This window comes from Salvelinus alpinus, chromosome 4 (assembly GCF_045679555.1).
Source record: "Salvelinus alpinus chromosome 4, SLU_Salpinus.1, whole genome shotgun sequence".
Classification (NCBI taxonomy): Eukaryota; Metazoa; Chordata; class Actinopteri; order Salmoniformes; family Salmonidae; genus Salvelinus; species Salvelinus alpinus.
Window position 1 is genome coordinate 65,046,879 of NC_092089.1, and position 20,009 is coordinate 65,066,887.

At 43.7% G+C, this 20,009-nt stretch overlaps 1 protein-coding gene across 1 annotated transcript in view; it reads left to right on the top strand.

Moving 5' to 3' along the window:
* LOC139574163 (dedicator of cytokinesis protein 2-like) overlaps positions 1-20,009 on the top strand; it is a 227,665-nt gene that overhangs the window by 20,120 nt on the left and 187,536 nt on the right. The window contains exons 20-24 of the mRNA XM_071398401.1: positions 1,466-1,566; positions 4,275-4,409; positions 14,424-14,532; positions 14,757-14,827; positions 18,649-18,755. Coding sequence (XP_071254502.1) covers positions 1,466-1,566; positions 4,275-4,409; positions 14,424-14,532; positions 14,757-14,827; positions 18,649-18,755 — 523 coding nt within the window. The remainder of the gene's footprint in view (positions 1-1,465; positions 1,567-4,274; positions 4,410-14,423; positions 14,533-14,756; positions 14,828-18,648; positions 18,756-20,009) is intronic.

Consider the following 20,009-nt stretch of genomic DNA (forward strand, 5'->3'; position numbering starts at 1 on the left):
TATTGGGGTCAAATTTGTCTCCACTTTTGTGGATTGGGGTGATCAGTCCTTGGTTCCAAATATTGGGGAAGATGCCAGAGCTAAGGACGATGTTAAAGAGTTTTAATATAGCCAATTGGAATTTGTTGTCTGTATATTTGATCATTTCATTAAGGATACCATCAACACCACAGGCCTTTTTGGGTTGGAGGGTTTTTATTTTGTCCTGTAACTCATTCAAGGTAATTGGAGAATCCAGTGGGTTCTGGTAGTCTTTAATGGTTGATTCTAGGATTTGTATTTGATCATGTATATGTTTTTGCTCTTTATTCTTTGTTATAGAGCCAAAAAGATTGGAGAAGTGGTTTACCCATACATCTCCATTTTGGATAGATAATTCTTCGTGTTGTTGTTTGTTTAGTGTTTTCCAATTTTCCCAGAATTGGTTAGAGTCTATGGATTCTTCAATTACATTGAGCTGATTTCTGACGTGCTGTTCCTTCTTTTTCCGTAGTGTATTTCTGTATTGTTTTAGTGATTCACCATAGTGAAGGCGTAGACTCAGGTTTTCCGGGTCTCTATGTTTTTGGTTGGACAGGTTTCTCAATTTATTTCTTAGATTTTTGCATTCTTTATCAAACCATTTGTCATTGTTGTTCATTTTCTTCGGTTTTCTATTTGAGATTTTTAGATTTGATAGGGAAGCTGAGAGGTCAAATATACTGTTAAGATTTTCTACTGCCAAGTTTACACCTTCACTATTGCAGTGGAACGTTTTACCCAGGAAGTTGTCTAAAAGGGATTGAATTTGCTGTTGCCTAATTGTTTTTTGGTAGGTTTCCAAACTGCATTCCTTCCATCTATAGCATTTCTTAATGTTACTCAGTTCCTTTGGCTTTGATGCCTCATGATTGAGTATTGCTCTGTTCAAGTAGACTGTGATTTTGCTGTGGTCTGATAGGGGTGTCAGTGGGCTGACTGTGAACGCTCTGAGAGACTCTGGGTTGAGGTCAGGGATAAAGTAGTCTACAGTGCTACTGCCAAGAGATGAGCTATAGGTGTACCTACCATAGGAGTCCCCTCGAAGCCTACCATTGACTATGTACATACCCAGCGTGCGACAGAGCTGCAGGAGTTGTGACCCGTTTTTGTTGGTTATGTTGTCATAGTTGTGCCTAGGTGGGCATATGGGGGAGGGAATGCTGTCACCTCCAGGTAGGTGTTTGTCCCCCTGTGTGCTGAGGGTGTCAGGTTCCTGTCCAGTTCTGGCATTTAGGTCGCCACAGACTAATACATGTCCCTGGGCCTGGAAATGATTGATTTCCCCCTCCAGGATGGAGAAGCTGTCTTCATTAAAGTCTCTCTCTCTCTCTCTCTCTCTCTCTCTCTCTCTCTCTCTCTCTCTCTCTCTCTCTCTCTCTCTCTCTCTCTCTCTCTCTCTCTCTCTCTCTCTCTCTCTCTCTCTCTCTCTCTCTCTCTCTCTCAGATCTACATCATTGGTCTGATAGCAGACAGGAAGTTCCAGCATTTTAACACGGTGTTGGAGGCCTACATTAAACAGCACTTCAGCGCCACGCTGGCCTACAAGTCAGTACTACTTCCTGTGTCCAACCCCTCCTCTTCCTGTCCGCCTGTCTGCCAGTCTCACTGTCTCTCAGAGGCAGCCTCAGGAGTGTCTGAACTCCTCTTTCACATTGATAGTCAGACTGTGGCGGTAAAGCAGCAAGCCCTATCGATAATGACTCATCATGCCACACTCATAGTGACATTTCCACAGGAGATGACGTACACATTGATTTTCCACTGTTGAGTGACAGTGCATATGTCATCATTATCACAATGGTTACAGATGATGGTAGGCCTCACGGTGGTGCTGGGTTCAGGTAAAGTGTCACCGTTGAAGTAGCTGTGCTGATGCTGGGTGTAGTGCGTTAATCGTGTGTCATTGTGAATGCTGTGTGCCTGTAGGTCATTAAGTAAGTAGCCAGAACGGCTCATAGGACCTGTGCCTGTAGGTTTGCAGTAGAAGTCAATGGACGGATAAGCCAGGATAAGGTGGATTACTAGACCGTGGTACTTTACTCAAGGCTGGCCAGAATACTTATACTTGGCTCACTGAGTCTTAACTCCAAAACCCCCGGGTTTACCTTCGCCTCTGCTACTCAATTCGATTTCAATTGCTTCCTTGGCACGACATAACAATGTACACATTGCCAAAGCAATATGTACTCCCTCTCTCTCATTTTCACTTTATCCCTCTCTCGTTCCCTCATGACGTCTCTCCCTGTCGCTCTCAAAATCACACACTCCACCTCTCCCTCTCCTCTCTGTTTCTCTCCATACTCTCAATCTCTCTCTCCCCGCCCTCGTCCCTCGTCCCCCCCATCTCGCTCTCCAATCTGTGTTAAAACAGAGGATTCTCCCTTCTTTTTATTTCATCTTTATTTGTCCAGGTGGGTCTCATTAAGATAAAAAATCATTTTTTCGAGAGAGACCTGGTCCAACCAAGACTGCAGCAGGGGGGAACAATGTTTCAGACAAATATCAGACGCACTGTAACAACTTACAGACAGAGACACACCATACAAAAAAATCTATAGTGTATGTTTTGACATAGAGACACACACAATTCAATTACAAAAAACATACAAGCGTCATAGATAGAAAAACGTCTAGCATATATACAACCGCGTCAAGTCCTGATGACAATCGCATTCCTCAGTAACATGTGAGTCAACCAAACTTTTAAACAAGACCCTGGAGTTTCCAGCTGGTCTGGAGAGAATTCCAAGACCACGGAGCGGAGTAGCTAAAACACTTTTTTGCCATGATCTGATTTTAGGAACCGTTAAATGTCAGTAAGAGTGAGACCGTGACTGGTATTTCTTTTTAAGACCTTATCAAAGAAGAACAGAGATAAATCTGCAGTTTTATAGATCTTAGATCTTAGTAGACCAACGTTTAAGCCTACATAGAGTCAACGAAGACCAGCCAACAGCACTTTAGAGATCACAGTGGTGTGTCAGATGCTTTTGGTTGGTAATAAACCTAAGAGCTGCATGATACACGGAATCAAGTGCCTTCAGGGTAGTGCTTGGGGTCTGCATATAAATTACATCACTGTAGTCCAAGACAGACAGGAATGTACTGCATACCAGCTCTTTTCTGGCCTCAGAGGAAAAACAAGCCTTATGCCGGGAATATAAACTTATTCTTAACTTGATCTTCTTTACCAGGATCTCAACATGATTAGTGAAGCTCAGCTTCTCACCCACCCAAACTCCCAGATATTTGTACGTCTTGACTTGCTCTATGGAATTTCCTTCCAAGGTAGTAATGACATGGTTTACCAACAAGCTCTCACAGTCTCACGTCAGAATTAGACATTCGGTCATGTTTCTCAATCGTCAAATTTCGAAGTGGGTCCAAACATCAAGTGTTTAAGGTTAGGTTTAGGCATTAACTCCGAATTTGTAAGGGTTAAGGTTTGGGATAGGCTTCAAACAAACATCTCAAAAACAACTTTCTATTGCTGGATTCGAACATGCAACCGTTGGCACCAGAGGCAGACATGAGACTGTGAGAGTTTGTTTGGAAAACCATGTCAGTACAACCTACTTGAAGGTAACACTGCTCACTGTTGTCCCTAGTGGTCGGTTTCCGCGTCATCACCCGACGTTCGATGGACATCGAATTATGACTTTATGACAGGTGACCTGGCTGGGTTTTCAGAGTGTTTAGCGTTGGAAAATACCATTTATTTTGTTTTAGAGGAATTCAGAACAGGCCGTACAGATTCTGCTCAATGACGTTAAAAGCTGTTTTGAGCTTTTTCAAAAGCCAAAGTCAAACTGCTGCTACTTGAGTAGAGAACAGTGCCATCCTCGTAATAATTTACATCAGCTGGTTCAATATGTCTCCCTAAGGGGTCAAAACAGAAGCTTAACCAGTGCTTGCCATGCCGTTATATAAAACTCTGTTGTCTAAATACCAGGCCACCCAATGTCATCCTCAGATTATTTTACACTTATGGACTTTTTTAGTCTTTATCCTTCTGAAAAGAAAAACGTTATAAAAGGACTGTTATTGTTTAAGAGGCTTTGATTGTTTTTAATCCAGTTAGCCGACAAGCCCATGCACATTTTTGGGAACACTATGGGACATAAGCCTAGTCCTCTGGGCCCAGTGTGCTGTGGTGTGTTTGTGTTATGAACATTTTAATTAACACTTTGAAATGAAGATTTGTCTCCCATTTTTTTCTCTCCCTCTCCCCCTCCCACCTCCCCCCCTCTCAGGAAGTTGATGTCGGTGTTGAAGAGGTATCTGGATGTGTCCAGTCGAGGGGAGCAGTGTGAAAACTACCTCCGCACCCTCAAAGCCCTGGAGTACATCTTCAAGTTCATCGTTCGCTCACGCATGCTCTACTCCCAGTGAGTCTGCGTGTGTGTTTGTGTGTGTGTGTTTGTGTGTGTGTGTGTGAGTGTAATCTAACTCTTAAAAGCATGCACACAGTCCACACACAACACACACAAGGCACAAGACACATACACACATGGACACTCTTGTTTACGCTCTTGTACATTACCTCGCTAATTCCCAAAGACAGCTTGATCTGAAAGACGCTGATTGCAGCACTAATGTTGCTCACAAGCGTTGATGATGAAGTGGCGTTCTCAATGAACGCTAATGACAAAATAGACCCAGTGCCGAACGAGCAGCTGCGATAGAGGAGAGACGCTGCCGCACAGAGACGTACGATACGTCAACTCTTCTGAAGGCTGCTCCATATGATAATCATAAACAACATTAATTAATAACATCACATCATTTGATCCTGACAGATTAGTCGCAGAACACAGGCTCTAAGGGCTTGGGCTGTGTTGCTTGTTTCGGGAAGTGTGTGGTGTGTGGTTATCTGTTGGCCTGTCAAATTGTCTCAGAAACCATATGCAATGCATATGTATTCATCACTGCTCTCCCTGGAGGGACGCTAGAACGATGGATTGCTCCAGTTCTTCACTCTCAGGTCTGCCAAACTACTTCAAAGAAAGTTGAAACTTTCAGAATTTCAAGTCTACGTAACTCTTCTCATATGGGTAGCCTAGCCAGATACTCAGTATTCAAGAGCAGCTCATGCAGTACTGTCCTGCAGTAGCTTAATCTGTAGTACCGTTCATATCCTACACTCATCAATGATTTATCAGTTTGAATCTGAAGTTTCTCAAGTTCCTAGTTCAGATAGTTCAGATTTCTATAAGTAGAGAATGTATTAGATGTCTCTCTCTCTCTCTGCCCTATCCCTTCTTTCTTTAAACCTTGCTTTTACCTTTCTTTCCCTTCTCTAACTTTCCACCGGCCTCAGTCACACCTCTTATTTATCCCTCTTTGTTAATCTTACCGCCTCTTTCTTAGCTATCCATCTCCCTCTGGCCTCTACTCCCTCTCTCCCTCCCTCCATCTCTCCTCGTCTCCTGTCCATCTGGTGTGAGTAGCGCATTCATTTTGTTGTGTCATGGTGGTGAATGGTGCATGGGTAGCAGTAGAGTTACAGTAGCTATCAGGGTGAGCAGGGTTAGGGTCAACTCCTGGTCCCAGGCTGTTCTCTGATAGGGTCCATTGGGTTTTAGGCCCAGGATTATGAGGCCTACTCTACTGTACACTCCACTCTACCACTATTCTACAGGAGCCTGCAGGGATCAAAGGGTGCAGAGATCCAGACAGGAACATGCCACTGGGTTTAGAGATATCTGTTGCGTACATGTACGTTGTGTCATTGGGATAGGGTTAGCACAGGATTGCAGTGTGTGTACCCTGTATCCGTCTGTCATGATTTTCTGTGGTGGAGTCTCAAATATATACTGTTTATAGTATGTGTTTGTATGTGCATGCGTGCGTCATAGCTACAGTGGCTTGCGAAAGTATTCACCCCCTTTGGCATTTTTCCTGGTTTGTTGCTTTACAACCTGGAATTAAAATATATTTTTTGGGGGGGTTTGTATCATTTGATTTACACAACATGCCTACAGCTTTGAAGATGCAAGGTATTTTTTATTGTGAAACAAACAAGAAATAAGACAAAAAACTGAACTATTCACCCCCCCTCCCCCAACAATTACAGCTGCAATTCTCTTGGGGTATGTGTCTATAAGCTTGGCACATCTAGCCACTGGGTTTTTTGCCCATTCTTCAAGGCATAACTGCTCCAGCTCCTTCAAGTTGGATGAGTTCCGATGGTGTACAGCAATCTTTAAGTCATACCACAGATTCTCAATTGGATTGAGTTATGGGCTTTGACTAGGCCATTCCTGTCACGTTCGTCAAAGAGAGGAGACCAAGGCGCAGCGTGATGTGAATACATTATTTTTTAATTAACGAATGAAACACTAAACAAACTAACAAAACAAAACGAACGTGACGCTATAAATAACTGAGTGCTGACATGCAACTACACAGACAACTACCCACAAATACAGGTGGGAAAAGGCAACCTAAGTATGGTTCTCAATCAGAGACAACGATAGACAGCTGCCTCTGATTGAGAACCACACCCGGCCAAACACACAGAAATACAAATCATAGAAAAAGGAACATAGAATGCCCACCCACATCACACCCTGACCAAACCAAAATAGAGACATAAAAAGCTCTCTACGGTCAGGGCGTGACAATTCCAAGACATTTAAATGTTTCCCCTTAAACCACTCAAGTGTTGCTTTAGCAGTATGCTTAGGGTCATTGTCCTGCTGGAAGGTGAACCTCTGTCCCAGTCTGATGAAAGGTGTTGGGTTTGTGCCAGACATAGCGTTTTCCTTGATGGCCAAAAAGCTACATTTTAGTCTCATCTGGCCAGAGAACCTTCTTCCATATGTTTGGGGAGTCTCCCACATGCCCTTTGACGAACACCAAACATGTTTGCTTATTTTTTTCCGGCCACTCTTCCGTAAAGCAGATACTCCAATCTCCACTGTGGAGTTTTGCAGCTCCTTCAGGGTTATCTTTGGTCTCTTTGTTGCCTCTCTGATTAATGCCCTCCTTGCCCGGTCTGTGAGTTTCGGTGGGCAGCTGTCTCTTGGCAGGTTTGTTGTGGTGCCATATTCTTTCCATTTTTTAATAATGGATTTAATGGTGCCCCGTGGGATATTCAAAGTTTCTGATATTTTTTTATAACTCAACCCTGATCTGTACTTCTCCACAACTTTGTCCCTGACCTGTTTGGAGAGCTCCTTGGTCTTCATGGGGCCTCTTGCTTAGTGGTGTTGCAGACTCTGGGGCCTTTCAGAACAGGCATATATATACTGAGATCCTGTGACAGATCATGTGACACTTAGATTGCACACAGGTGGACTTTATTTAACTAATTATGTGAATTCTGAAGGTAATTAGTTGAACCAGATCTTATTTAGGGGCTTATAGCAAAGGGGGTGAATATGTATGCACGCACCACTTTTCGTATTTACATTTTTTATTTTAATATAATTTTTTTCTCCATTTTACTTCACCAATTTGGACTATTTTGTGTATGTCCATTACATGAAATCCAAATAAAAATCTATTTAAAATCTGTTTGGGATAGTCGTCCCACTAGCGACAACTTCCGGTGAAACTGGAGGGCGCGCAATTCAAATAAATAATCATAAAAATTATGGATATTAAACATTTAGGTACATATAAGTGTCTTATATCGGTTGAAAGCTTAAATTCTTGTTAATCTAACTGCCCTGTCCGGTTTACAGTAGCTATAACAGCGAAAACACACCATGCGATTGTTTGAGGACGGCGCCCCACGTCAAAATATTTTTCCACCAGCCCAGGTTTCATACATTCACAAATAGCGATTAAATATTCACTTACTTTTTGAAAATCTTACTCTGATTTGTCATCCAAAGGGTCCCAGCTATAACATGTAGTGTCGATTTGTTAGATAAAATAAAATAATGTTTCTATTTACTCCTCGGATACCCTGAAATGTAATCAAACTATAATATTTCTTACTGAAAGAAGTATGTTCAATAGGAAAGCGATTTTAGCAGGTGCGCCTTGTCTTCATGGCGCGCGCAAACACGAATTTCCAAGACTGTCCCTGTACTAAAACTGATATTTCTTCTTCGTTTTTTGAAGTTACAAGCCTGAAACATTGAACATAGACTGCTGACACCCTGTGGAAGCTATAGGAATTGCATCCAGGGAGCTAATTGTCAATATGACCTTTTACTTGCCATTCTAAGAGGATAGTCTCTCTCTCAAAACAAAAATTGGTTGGTTTTTCTTTGAATTTTCTCCTACCATATCTATTGTGTTATATTCTCCTACATTATTTTTACATTTCTACAAACTTCAAAGTGTTTTCTTTCCACTGTTACCAATTATATGCATATCCTGGCTTCAGGGCCTGAGCAACAGGCAGTTTACTTTGGGCACATCATTCAAGCGGGAAATGGAGAAAAAAGGGGCATAGCCCTAAGAAGTTTTAATTAAATTACAGGTTGCAATGCAACAAAATAGGGAAAACGGCAAATGGGATGAATACTTTTGCAAGGCACTGTATGTCCATTGTTTGTGTGTTTGCGTTTGCGTGTGTGTGTGTCTGTGTGTGTGTGCACTCAGCCACACAGGGGGATTATGGAAGACAATGCTTTAGTAATCACAACGCCGCCCGGTGCTCTCAGAGTCCTGTGGTAATAACCCTGTGTGTCACAGTCTAATCCAGGGTTCACCATCTGGTGGCCCGCGGGCCATATTCGGCCCTCTGGTTATTTAATTTGACTAAAAACTAAAAACAAAAAAAACAGAAGCAAATTGTCTCAAAGTGATTTTAATTTTGGAAATCTGTTCTAAAGTATTCCTGTGCATAATAGAGAGATACAGTGCCTTCAGAAAGTCTTCATACCCCTTGACTTATTCCAAATTTTTTGGTGTTACAGTCTGAATTTAAAAAAAGGATTAAATCGTTTTTTTCTACACACAATGCCTCATAATGACAAAGTGAAAACATGTTTTTATACATTTTTGCCAATTTATTAAAAATAAAAACAGAAATACCTTTATTTATAGTCAGACCCTTTGCTATGAGACTCGAAATTGAGCTCATGTGCATCCTGTTTCCATTGATCATCCTTGACATGTTTCTACAACTTGATTGGAGTGCACCTGTGGTAAATTCAATTGATTGGGCATTATTTGGAAAGGCACACACCTGTATATATAAGGACCCTAAGCACACAGCCAAGACAATGCAGGAGTGGCTTCGGGACAAGTCACTGAATGTCCTTGAGTGGTCCAACCAGAGCCCGGACTTGAACCCGATCGAACATCTCTGGAGAGACCTGAAAATAGCTGTGGAGCGACGCTCCCCATCCAACCTGATAAAGCTTGAGAGGATCTGCAGAGAAGAACGGGAGAAACTCCCCAAATACAGGTGTGCCAAGCTTGTAGCGTCATACCCAAGAAGACTTGAGGCTGTAATCACTGCCAAAGGTACTTCAACAAAGTACTGAGTAAAGGGTCTGAATACTTATGTAAATGTGATATTTCAGTTTTTTATTTTTAATGCATTTACTAAAATGTCTAAAACCCTGTTTTTGCTTTGTCATTATGGGCTATTATGTATAGATTGATGAAGATTATTAATTTTTAAATCCATTTTAGAATAAGGCTGTAATGTGGAAAAAGACAAAGGGGTCTGAATAATTCCTGAATTCACTGTATAACGATGTCAGTCCATTGAAATACATTAATTAGGGCCTAATATATGGAATACAGATATGCACCTGTTGGTCATGGATACCATAAAAAAAGGTAGGAGCGTGGATCAGAAAACCAGTCAGTATCTTGTGCGACCACCATTTGCCTCATGCAGCGCGACACATCTCCTTTGCATAGAGTCGATTAGGCTGTTGATTGTGGCCTGTGGAATGTTGTCCTACTCTTCAATGGCTGTGCAAAGTTACTGGATATTGGCAGGAACTGGAACACGCTGTCGTACACGTCGATCCAGAGTATCCCAAATTTACTCAATGGGTAACATGTCTGTTGAGTATGTAGGCAACTTTTCAGCTTTCGGGAATTGTGTACATATCCTTGTGACATTGGGCTGTGCATTATTGTGCTGAAACATGAGTTGATGGCGTCTGATGAATGGCACGACAATGGGCCTCGCGATCTCATCGCGGTATCTCTGTGCATATAAATTGCCATCGATAAAATGCAATTGTGTTCGTTGTCCGTAGCTTATGCCTGCCCATACCATAACCCCACCGCTACCATACTGCCCGATACATTTGAAAACAGGATTAATCCGTGAAGAGCACACTTCTCCAGCATGCCAGGGGCCATCAAAAGTGAGCATTTGCGGTCAAGTTAAGACCTTGGTTATGACAACAAACACGCAGATGAGCTTCCCTGAGACGGTTTCTGACAGTTTGTGCAGAAACTCTGATTGTGCAAACCCACAGTTTCATCAGCTGTCTGGGTGGCTGGTCTCAGACTATCCCGCAGGTAAAGATGCCGGATGTGGATGTCTTGGGCTGGCGTGGTTATACGTGGTCTGCGGTTGTGAGGCCGGTTGGACTAATACAACGTTGGTGGCGGCTTATGGTAGAGAAATTAACATTCAATTCTCTGGCAACAGCTCTAGTGGACATTCCTGCAGTCAGCATGCCAATTGCACGCTCTCTCAAAACTTGAGACATCTGTGGCATTGTGTTGTGTGACAAAACTGCACATCTTGCCTTTTTATTTTCCTCAGCACAAGGTGAACCTGTGTAATGATCATGCTGTTTAATCAGCTTCTTGATATGCCACACCTGTCAGGTGGATGGATTGTCTTGGCATAGGAGAAATGCTCACTAACAGCGATGGATGTGAACAAATTTGTGCACAACATTTGAGAGAACAAGCTTCTTGTGCATATGGAACATTTCTGCGATCTTTTACTTCAGCTAATGAAACATGGGACCAACACTTTACATGTTGCTTTTACATTTTTGTTCGGTATACCTCCATACAGACTGAGTGTAAAGAAACTTCAGGAACACTTGCTCTTTCTGTGACATAGACTGACCAGGTGAATCCAGGTGAAAGCTATTGTCCAATATTGTTGTCACCTGTTAAATTCACTTCAGTCAGTGTAAATGAAGGGGAGGAGACAGGTAAAATAAGTCATTTTAAGCCTTGAGACAATTGAGACATGGATTGTGATCCCAGTAAGTAATAGATTTTTTTGCCAGTACAGAGGGATTGGATAACGAGTGAGTTATGCTTCAGTAAGGTTGTCTTCTTAACGTTCATAGCTATGTTTATCAACTGTACCATAGAAATGGAAAGTATATCACAGAAAAATAGATGTTGTGGTGGCAGCTGCAGAGAAATAGTTGGGTATACGAGATTTGACTTGATGAGTCAAAATTATTTGATGAGTTACAGGGTGTGTTGAGGGGGTGGTGTCCCGTCCTCCGTGGCTGTTGGCATGGGCAGGAGCAGATAGGTCTCCCGAGTGGCACAGCGGTCTAAGGCACTGCATCTCAGCGCTAGAGGCATCACTACAGACACCCTGGTTTGAATCCAGGCTGTATCACAACCGGCCGTGATTGGGAGTCCCATAGGGCGGCGCACAATTGGCCCAGCGTCATCTGGGTTTGGCCAGTGTAGGCCCTCATTGTAAATAAGAGTTTGTTCTTAACTGACTCTCCTAGTTAAATAATGGGGTAGTGGATTTTTAATGAGTGTAGGTGGCAACAGCATAGATGTACCTGGGTGTATGAGATTTTACTGCATTTTACTGATTCTTAAGAGCTAATTGGGTGGTGATTTATATTTTCATGAAATAGTGGTGTGTAGAGTTAGTTGGTGATGTTATTCTTTTCTTTAAGGAACAGGAATAATGAAGATAATTTAATGTAGGTAGGCCGGGTCTGGCCTCACACTTTAGTACAATAGGTGGCGGTGTATGCACCTTTAAGTTGGATGCGATCCGCCAACCCAAACCCAAAGAACACGAAGAAGAAGACATGGATTGTGTATGTGTGCCATTTAGATGGTGAATGGGCAAGACAACATTTGTAAGTGGGTTTTTCATGCTCAACAGTTTCCTGTGTGTATCAAGAATGCTCCTCAACCAGTGGTGTAAAGTACTTAAGTAAAAATACTTTGAAGTATTAAGTCGTTTTTTGGGGGCTATCTGTACTTTACTTTTACTCCACTACTTTCCTAAAGAAAATTCTATACTTTTTACTCCATACATTTTCCCTGACACCCAAAAGCACTCGCTACATTTTGAGTGCTTAGCAGAACAGAAACATTTTCCAATTTACACACTTATCAAGAGAACATCCTTGGTCATCCCTACTGCCTCTGATCTGGCAGACTCACTAAACATAAATGCTTCCTTTGTAAATTATGTTCAGTGTATACATCCATACATTTTCTAAACTGGTACTGGGCTACCTTTAGCTGAGTCCTTTGAGGCTTGTGGGCATCCTAGAGCAAAACAACCAACATGTACAGTACCAGTCAAAGGTTTGGACACACCTACTCATTCAAGGGTTTTTCTTTATTTTTACTATTTGCTACATTGCAGAATAATAGTGAAGACAAACATTATGAAATAACATATATGGCATCATGTAGTAACCAAAAAAGTGTTAAACAAATCAAAATATATTTTATATTTTAGATTCTTCAATGTAGCCACCCTTTGCCTTGATGACAGCTTTGCACACTCTTGGCATTCTCTCAACCAGCTTCATGAGGTAGTCACCTGGAATGCTTTTCCAACAGTCTTGAAGGAGTTCCCACATATGCTGAGCACTTGTTGGCTGCTTTTCCTTTACTCTGCGGTCCAACTCATCCCAAACCATCTCAATTGGGTTGAGTTTCGGTGATTGTGGAGGACAGGCCATCTGATGCAGCACTCCATCACTCTCCTTTTTGGTCAAATAGCCATAACACAGCCTGTAGGTGTGTTCTGGGGTCATTGTCCTGTTTTAAACAGACAGATTTTGATGGGGATTTTTCTATCATGCTAATTAGATTTCCGCTGAGGTTGCAGACATCAACTCTATTATTGCCCACAGAGTGAGTCCATGCAACTTATCATGTGACTTGCTGAGCAAATGTTTGCTCCTGAACTTATTTAGGCTTGTCATAACAAAGGGGTTGAATACTTATTGACTCACGGCATTTCAGCTTTTCATATGTAATTATTTTGGGGTCTTGAGTGGCGCAGCGGTCTTAGGCACTGCATCTCAGTACTAGAGGCATCACTACAGGAATCTACTTCGATTCCAGGCTGTATCACAACCGGCCGTGATTGGGAGTCCCATAAGACAGCGCACAATTGGCCCAGCGTCGTCCTGGGTAGACCGGCTTGTAAATAAGAATTTGTTGTTAACTGACTTGGCTAGTTAAATAAAGGTTAAATTAAAATAATTTGTAAACATTTCTAAAAACATAATTACACTTTGAAATTATGAGGTACTGTGTGTAGGCCAGTGACAAAAAATCCCTATTTAATTTTCAATTCAGGCTGTAACACAATAAAATCTCTAAAATCTCAAGAGGTGTGAATACTTTCTGAAGGTACTGTATATCATACAGAAATGTAAGCAAGGTTTGAAATGATTATGTTTTAGTCAAAATATTTGATCTGTTTGGGCTTCATGCGGTCAATTTGCAGTGTACAAATGAGTTGTAATTATGTTCCGGCCCCCTGACCTTCCGCTCAAGAAAGAAATTGTCCCGTGGCTGAATATAGTTGATGATCGCTGCTGTAATCCCCCCCCCCCCAGCACCCACGACCCGTGCTGTAATTAACATTTACCACAGAATTACAGTGAGACAGGAGGAGATGTGGGAAGGAAGAGGGATGGAGAGCAGGGGAGGAGGAGCGAGACGAAAGGAGAGTAATGAGAAGACATTAGTTACAACGGTAGGGATAGATACAGCAATTTAACGAAGAATAGAAAGGGAGGAGTAGACAACTTTAGGGATTGTGATGTTTTGTTGGGGATACAAGGTGAAACAAGATACAAAATGAAACACTTGGCATAGCTTTGTATTCAGAGATGGTATTCTACCATCAGTATCTGGTAGAGGTTGTGTACTGTAAAGTCTCCTCTGTCTAGTTTGATGTAGCCTCCACGTGACTTAGCCTCCTTACTCCCGCCGTTTCCCCCAACAACAGGCAACTAGAACTACTTAAGTCCTTTAAAAGTATTCGTTACCCCAGAAAAGAAAGAAAAAGGAGCACTCGTGTCTGTATAAATCTGGGTAAATTTTAGGGACTAACAAAGCAGGCTTACGTAGTAAGGCTGAAGCGCGTTTGGGTACACCTTCACTTGTTGGAGACATTGTTGGAGACAACACCTTCACCTGTTGGAGACGTTAACTGTGCCCCCTCTCTTCCTCTTTCCTCCCCTTTTCATACCCCTCTGCCTCCCTCTCTCCAGGCTGTATGAAGGGAAGGAGCAGAAAGAGTTTGAGGAGTCTCTTCGGAGACTCTTTGAGTCCATCAACAAACTAATGAGGAGTGACCACAACACAACAGTCTTACTGCAGGTAAACACTCCAACTTCTCTACCTCTCTCCTCCTCATCTCTCCTCTCCTAATGCTCTACAGTACATTTCTCTGTCTCTGCATCTTTAAAAAAAAATCTTGCTCATTTATTGATATGACCTCATTTGTCCTGATTTCAGGTTTTATGATTCTTTCCCATCCATGTGCATGTCTCGCTCTCTCTGCCTCTCTCTCTTTGTCTGTCTCTCTCTGTCTCTCTCTCCAGGTGGCTGCTCTGAAGTACCTACCCACAGTCTTGCAGGATGTGGAGACAGTGTTTGACGCCAAACTCCTGAGGTGAGTGCTATCCTCCACCGCCTCCACAGGAATAGAACCGCTGTCAACATCGCTCAGAGGCTTCCCAGGGTGCAACGCGAAGTGACGTGTCTCTCACCTCAGTCACCTGTACCTAACGTCCCCTAACTTCCCCTCTGACCCCCTGTCCCCCTGGCTGATAACTGTCTCATAACGTTGTCTCCACAAAAACCCAACAAAACAAAACAGTCTAAAACACCGTCTCTGTCTCCCAGCCCTCTACCAAGGTCACAACCTTATTCCCCAGCTCTCTTTAACTCACAGTGACTCGTCACATCTTCCATTAACCTTTCATGAACCCCTCAAAGACAGACAGCCTTGCCTTTACAGTACCCATAATGAACATAGATGTGATTCTACCACATCCCCAGACCTTTTAGCTTTATAATCGAATGGGTCTAGAGTCTCCTTATGGCAGACAGACGTTTGGTTCCAGCAAACCACAACGTCTTTATTTCAGGCCCGACCTTCCCGTGACCTGTGTCTGAGACTCTGAGGTGAGTGTGTGTGTGTGTGGGTGAGTGTTTTTTCTGGGTGTGTGGAACTCTGTTCAGACAGTCCAAACCTGTCTGGTCCGTTGTATCTCTGGAGTGGTTGTGTGTCAACACGATGTCATGGAGGTGTTACCTAAAACACCTGGCCACCTGCACCAGAATGATAGTGGCTAGAGCAGACCAAACACATACGCACCAACAGTCAAGGTGATGTACTGTAGACTCAACGACCCCCAAACAATAACACGGGCGAAGAAATAATCTTAACAGTGACTGTAGGAAGAAATGCCCTAAAGATTTGAATGGTGATATTTTCAACTGTTATGAGGTTGCCCATGTTGATATTTCAACGCTTTATTGCAGGGCTCTGGGTCCTTACGGGAGAGCCATAACTTTGGTTTAATAAATGAACACAAACGCCCAGGAGGTCCGCGCCTAGGAGGGTTGGGACGCGGGCCTCTGTAGGACAGACAGCCTTATATAATACAATAGCATGATTTTTCAATTTGTAATACGATTGAAATTAGAGAGCCTAATTAGCACGCGGATGCACCACGGATCAGCTCTCTCTACTGTCTGGAAAAAAAGAAAAGTGGTTGGCATTATCATTTGATTTGTTGTTCATCGAGCTAATGAAAGTACTGTGTCAACCACATTAATACACCTATCTGCAGAATGGATGCCCCCATGCTCAATCTCCCTAAGAAGCTGCCGAGGCTTTGTAGCTGGCTCATTTAATTCTTATTTGATTGGATTCCGGGCTGAGGGTGACAGCACCTTGTCTCGTCATTAGTGTCCGTCGCTAGTTCGCTAGTTTGGCTCATCTGTTTTCACAAGGCCTAGCTAGGGGGGGGTTGTTCTTAATGTTTTGTACACTCAGTGGTGGAAAAAGTACCCAAAAGTAAAGATACCTTAATAGAGAATGACTCAAGCACAAGTGAAAGCCACCCAGTAAAATACTACTTGAGTGTAAGTCTAAATGTATTTGGTTTTTAAATATGTTTAAGTATCAAAAGTATGTGTAGTCTCTAAAATATACTTAAGTATCTAAAGTAAAAGTATAAATCGTTTCACATTCCTTATATATCGGGGCGGCAGGGTAGACTAGTGGTTAGAGCTGACAAGGTAAAAATCTGTTGTTCTGCCCCTGAACAAGGCAGTTCCACTGTTCCTAGGCTGTCATTGAACATAATAATTTGTTCTTAACTGACTTGCCTAGTTAAATAAAGGTTCAATATTAAGCAAACCAGACGGTACCATTTTCTTATTTTTAAAATGTATGGATAGCCAGGGGCACACTCCAACATTCAGACATCATTTACAAATGAATAATTTGTGTTTAGTGAGTGCCAGATCAGAGGCAGTAGGGATGACCAGGGATTTTCTCTTGATAAGTGTGTGAATTGGACCATTTTCCTGTCCTGCTAAGCATTCAAAATGTAATGAGTACTTTTGGGTGTCAGGGAAAATGTATGGAGTAAAAAGTACATTATTTTCTTTAGGAATGTAGTGAAGTAAAAGTAGTCAACAATATCAATAGTAAAGTAAAGTACAGATACCCCCAAAAATGACTTAAGTAGTACATTCAAGTATTTTTACTTAAGTACTTTACACCACTAAACTAACACTCATAGCTCATAAACTCTCTTCTCTCCCGAGCCTGCTCAGGTCAGAATGGCAGGTAATGTCTGGTTCTGAATTACATGTGTAATTTCAACTGCTTCAAATATCTGATTCGATAAAAGATTAGGCACTCAGACTGATAGGTGCTTCTGTAACCTGAGTAAACTCCACTCATTGCACTGGCGCCATCGTAGCCTTGACCACAACATGTGTTCACCGATATCCCCTTATTTCAATCAAATTTGTTATTTTTTTCAAGACCTGAGGCACTTTTTCAGTTACATTCCTGAGGCCCAAGAAGAAGAAAAAAACACTTAGTTTCCTAGTACATATGGAAATGAAAAAGGTTTATGAATGACATCTTGGAGGATTACTGACAAAAGGATTTGACTGTAACCCTCTGCGGGGGAATGCCAGTGGGGATAGATACCATTTAGGACACATCTGTAGTTTCTCTGCTGTGTATCTGTATCGCTTCTCTCCCGAGCCTGCTCAAGTCAGAATGGCAGTTAATGTCTAGGTCTGAATTACATGTGTAATTTCAACTGCTTCAAATATCTGATTCGATAAAAGATTTAAACAAACGCGGCGGAAAAACGAGCAAAGACTATCACTCTACATGGAATTAACCCATATGCTACGTGTTTACAATTGAAATGAGAGTGTTTAATTAAAACTGTAGCTAGAGACTTTGCAATATTGCTCGTCTAGCCTTGCTGAACAATTTATCTAATCCTCCACTTCCCCGTCCTCTCTCACCCTTTCCTTTCATTTTTCTTTCACTGTCTCTCTTTCTCCCTTTCCCTCTCCCTTTACCCTCTCTCCACACCCCCTCCCTCTCCCTTTACCCTCTCTCCACACCCCCTCCCTCTCCCTTTACCCTCTCTCCACACCCCCTCCCTCTCCCTTTACCCTCTCTCCATGCCTCCTTTCCTCTCTCCACACCCCCTCCCTCTCCCTCTCTCCATGTCTCCTTTCCTCTCTCCACACCCCCTCCCTCTCCCTCTCTCCATGTCTCCTTTCCTCTCTCCACACCCTCTCCCTCTCCCTCTCTCCACACCCCCTTCCCCTCCCTCGTCCTCTCTCCGTGCCTCCTTTCCTCTCTCCACACCCTCTCCCTCTTCCTCTCTCCATGCCTCCTTTCCTCTCTCCACACCCCCTCCCTCTCCCTCGTCCTCTCTCCGTGCCTCCTTTCCTCTCTCCACACCCCCTCCCTCTCCCTCTCCCTCTCTCCGTGCCTCCTTTCCTCTCTCCACCCCCCCCTCTCCCTCGTCCTCTCTCCGTGCTTCCTTTCCTCTCTCCACACCCCCTCCCTCTTCCTCTCTCCGTGCCTCCTTTCCTCTCTCCACACCCCCTCCCTCTCCCTCTCCCTCTCTCCATGCCTCCTTTCCTCTCCACACCCCCCCCCTCTCCCTCTCTCCATGCCTCCTTTCCTCTCTCCACACCCCCTCCCTCTCTCTCGTCCTCTCTCCGTGCCTCCTTCCCTCTCTCCACACCCTCTCCCTCTTCCTCTCTCCGTGCCTCCTTTCCTCTCTCCACACCCTCTCCCTCGTCCTCTCTCCGTGCCTCCTTTCCTCTCTCCACACCCCCTCCCTCTCCCTCTTCCTCTCTCCGTGCCTCCTTTCCTCTCTCCACACCCCCTCCCTCTCCCTCGTCCTCTCTCCGTGCCTCCTTTCCTCTCTCCAGTCAGCTGCTGTATGAATTTTACACCTGTATCCCTCCTGACAAGCTGCAGAAACAGAAGGTGTCCTCCATGACCGAGATCGTCAGCAGCAAACTCTTCGAAAAACAGGGTAAGACAAACCATGCTAGACAACTGACCAATGACTGACCTCTATGTTGACTACCATAGGAGCAGCCAACCAATTGCACACCTCATCTAGAAAGAGGTTAAAACTCGGCCTATTTGGGTAGATAGAGAAGGGTCTGCCCAATATCAGATGCAAGGTCATACAACCTTGACTATTATGAGAACATCCTACATCACCATTTAAACACACTACAAACCCACTTCACTCCCTCTCATTCCCTCCACTCAGAATCTATTATGAAGGCCTTACTGGCCTGTAGTGGTGTGATAAGTGGCCAATCGACTCCCTAAGTGCCCCCCCCCAGTCAGATTGATGGAAGACTCTGGGTGCTACTGTTCTCTAATTGGCTCCTGATAAGTGGTCCGCGCTGTCGCCACAACGCCAGACACAACTGACAGATTGCTATTGTTGTCATGGCTCCCCGCTCTGCTGTTTGTTTTTAAACTGATATCTGAATGAATATGTTAGAGAGAAAGAGAGAGAGACAGATCAGAGAGAGAGAGAAAGCAGATGGAGAGAGAGAGCCCAGCAGCAGCAGAAGAGGCTTGTTGGCAGTTAGACATCTACCCCCCTCCCCTTCATCCCTGTAACACCTAACACCCCCATCCTCTCTCCTCCCTGCTTCTCACTCCCTGGCCCATCTTTGTCTCCGGGTGACGGATGATGTTGTAACTGGGGTGTGTGTGTGTGTGTTTGTTTTGTGGTGTGTGTGTGTGTGTTCCGTAGCCGGTTTGCCGTTGATGATTATCGATGTTGATTTTGCTCGACGTTGCCGTGGGTGAGTCATCAGTCAGCCGTGGCCCGTAGCTGCCTGGTATAGTGGGTGACGGGGTGAGAGGAGCGGGTAGAGTAGCGGGGAGCTTGACATGGCGCGACACGGCTCGGCCTGGACACTCCTCCCATATTGATTATTGTGCGGTTGATTAATTCCCCCGGGGCCCCGGGCACCCTGTGGCCGATGGCCAACTGTCACTGTACCCAAAGTCACCAACCACCACACACTGCATTAATACAGGGAGAGAGGAGAGAGGAAGAGGTGGAGGGAGAGAGGGTGGGGAGAGAGGGAGAGGGCGGGGGGGGGGATAGGGAGTGAGGGTAAGGGCAATGTAGGGGGAGAGATTAAAGAAAATTGTTGAGAGAGAGAGAGAGAGAGAGGATGACAGGGATAGTGGGGCAGATAGCGTGACAGGAGAGAGAGAGATAGAGAGAGGATGACAGGGATAGTGGGGCAGATAG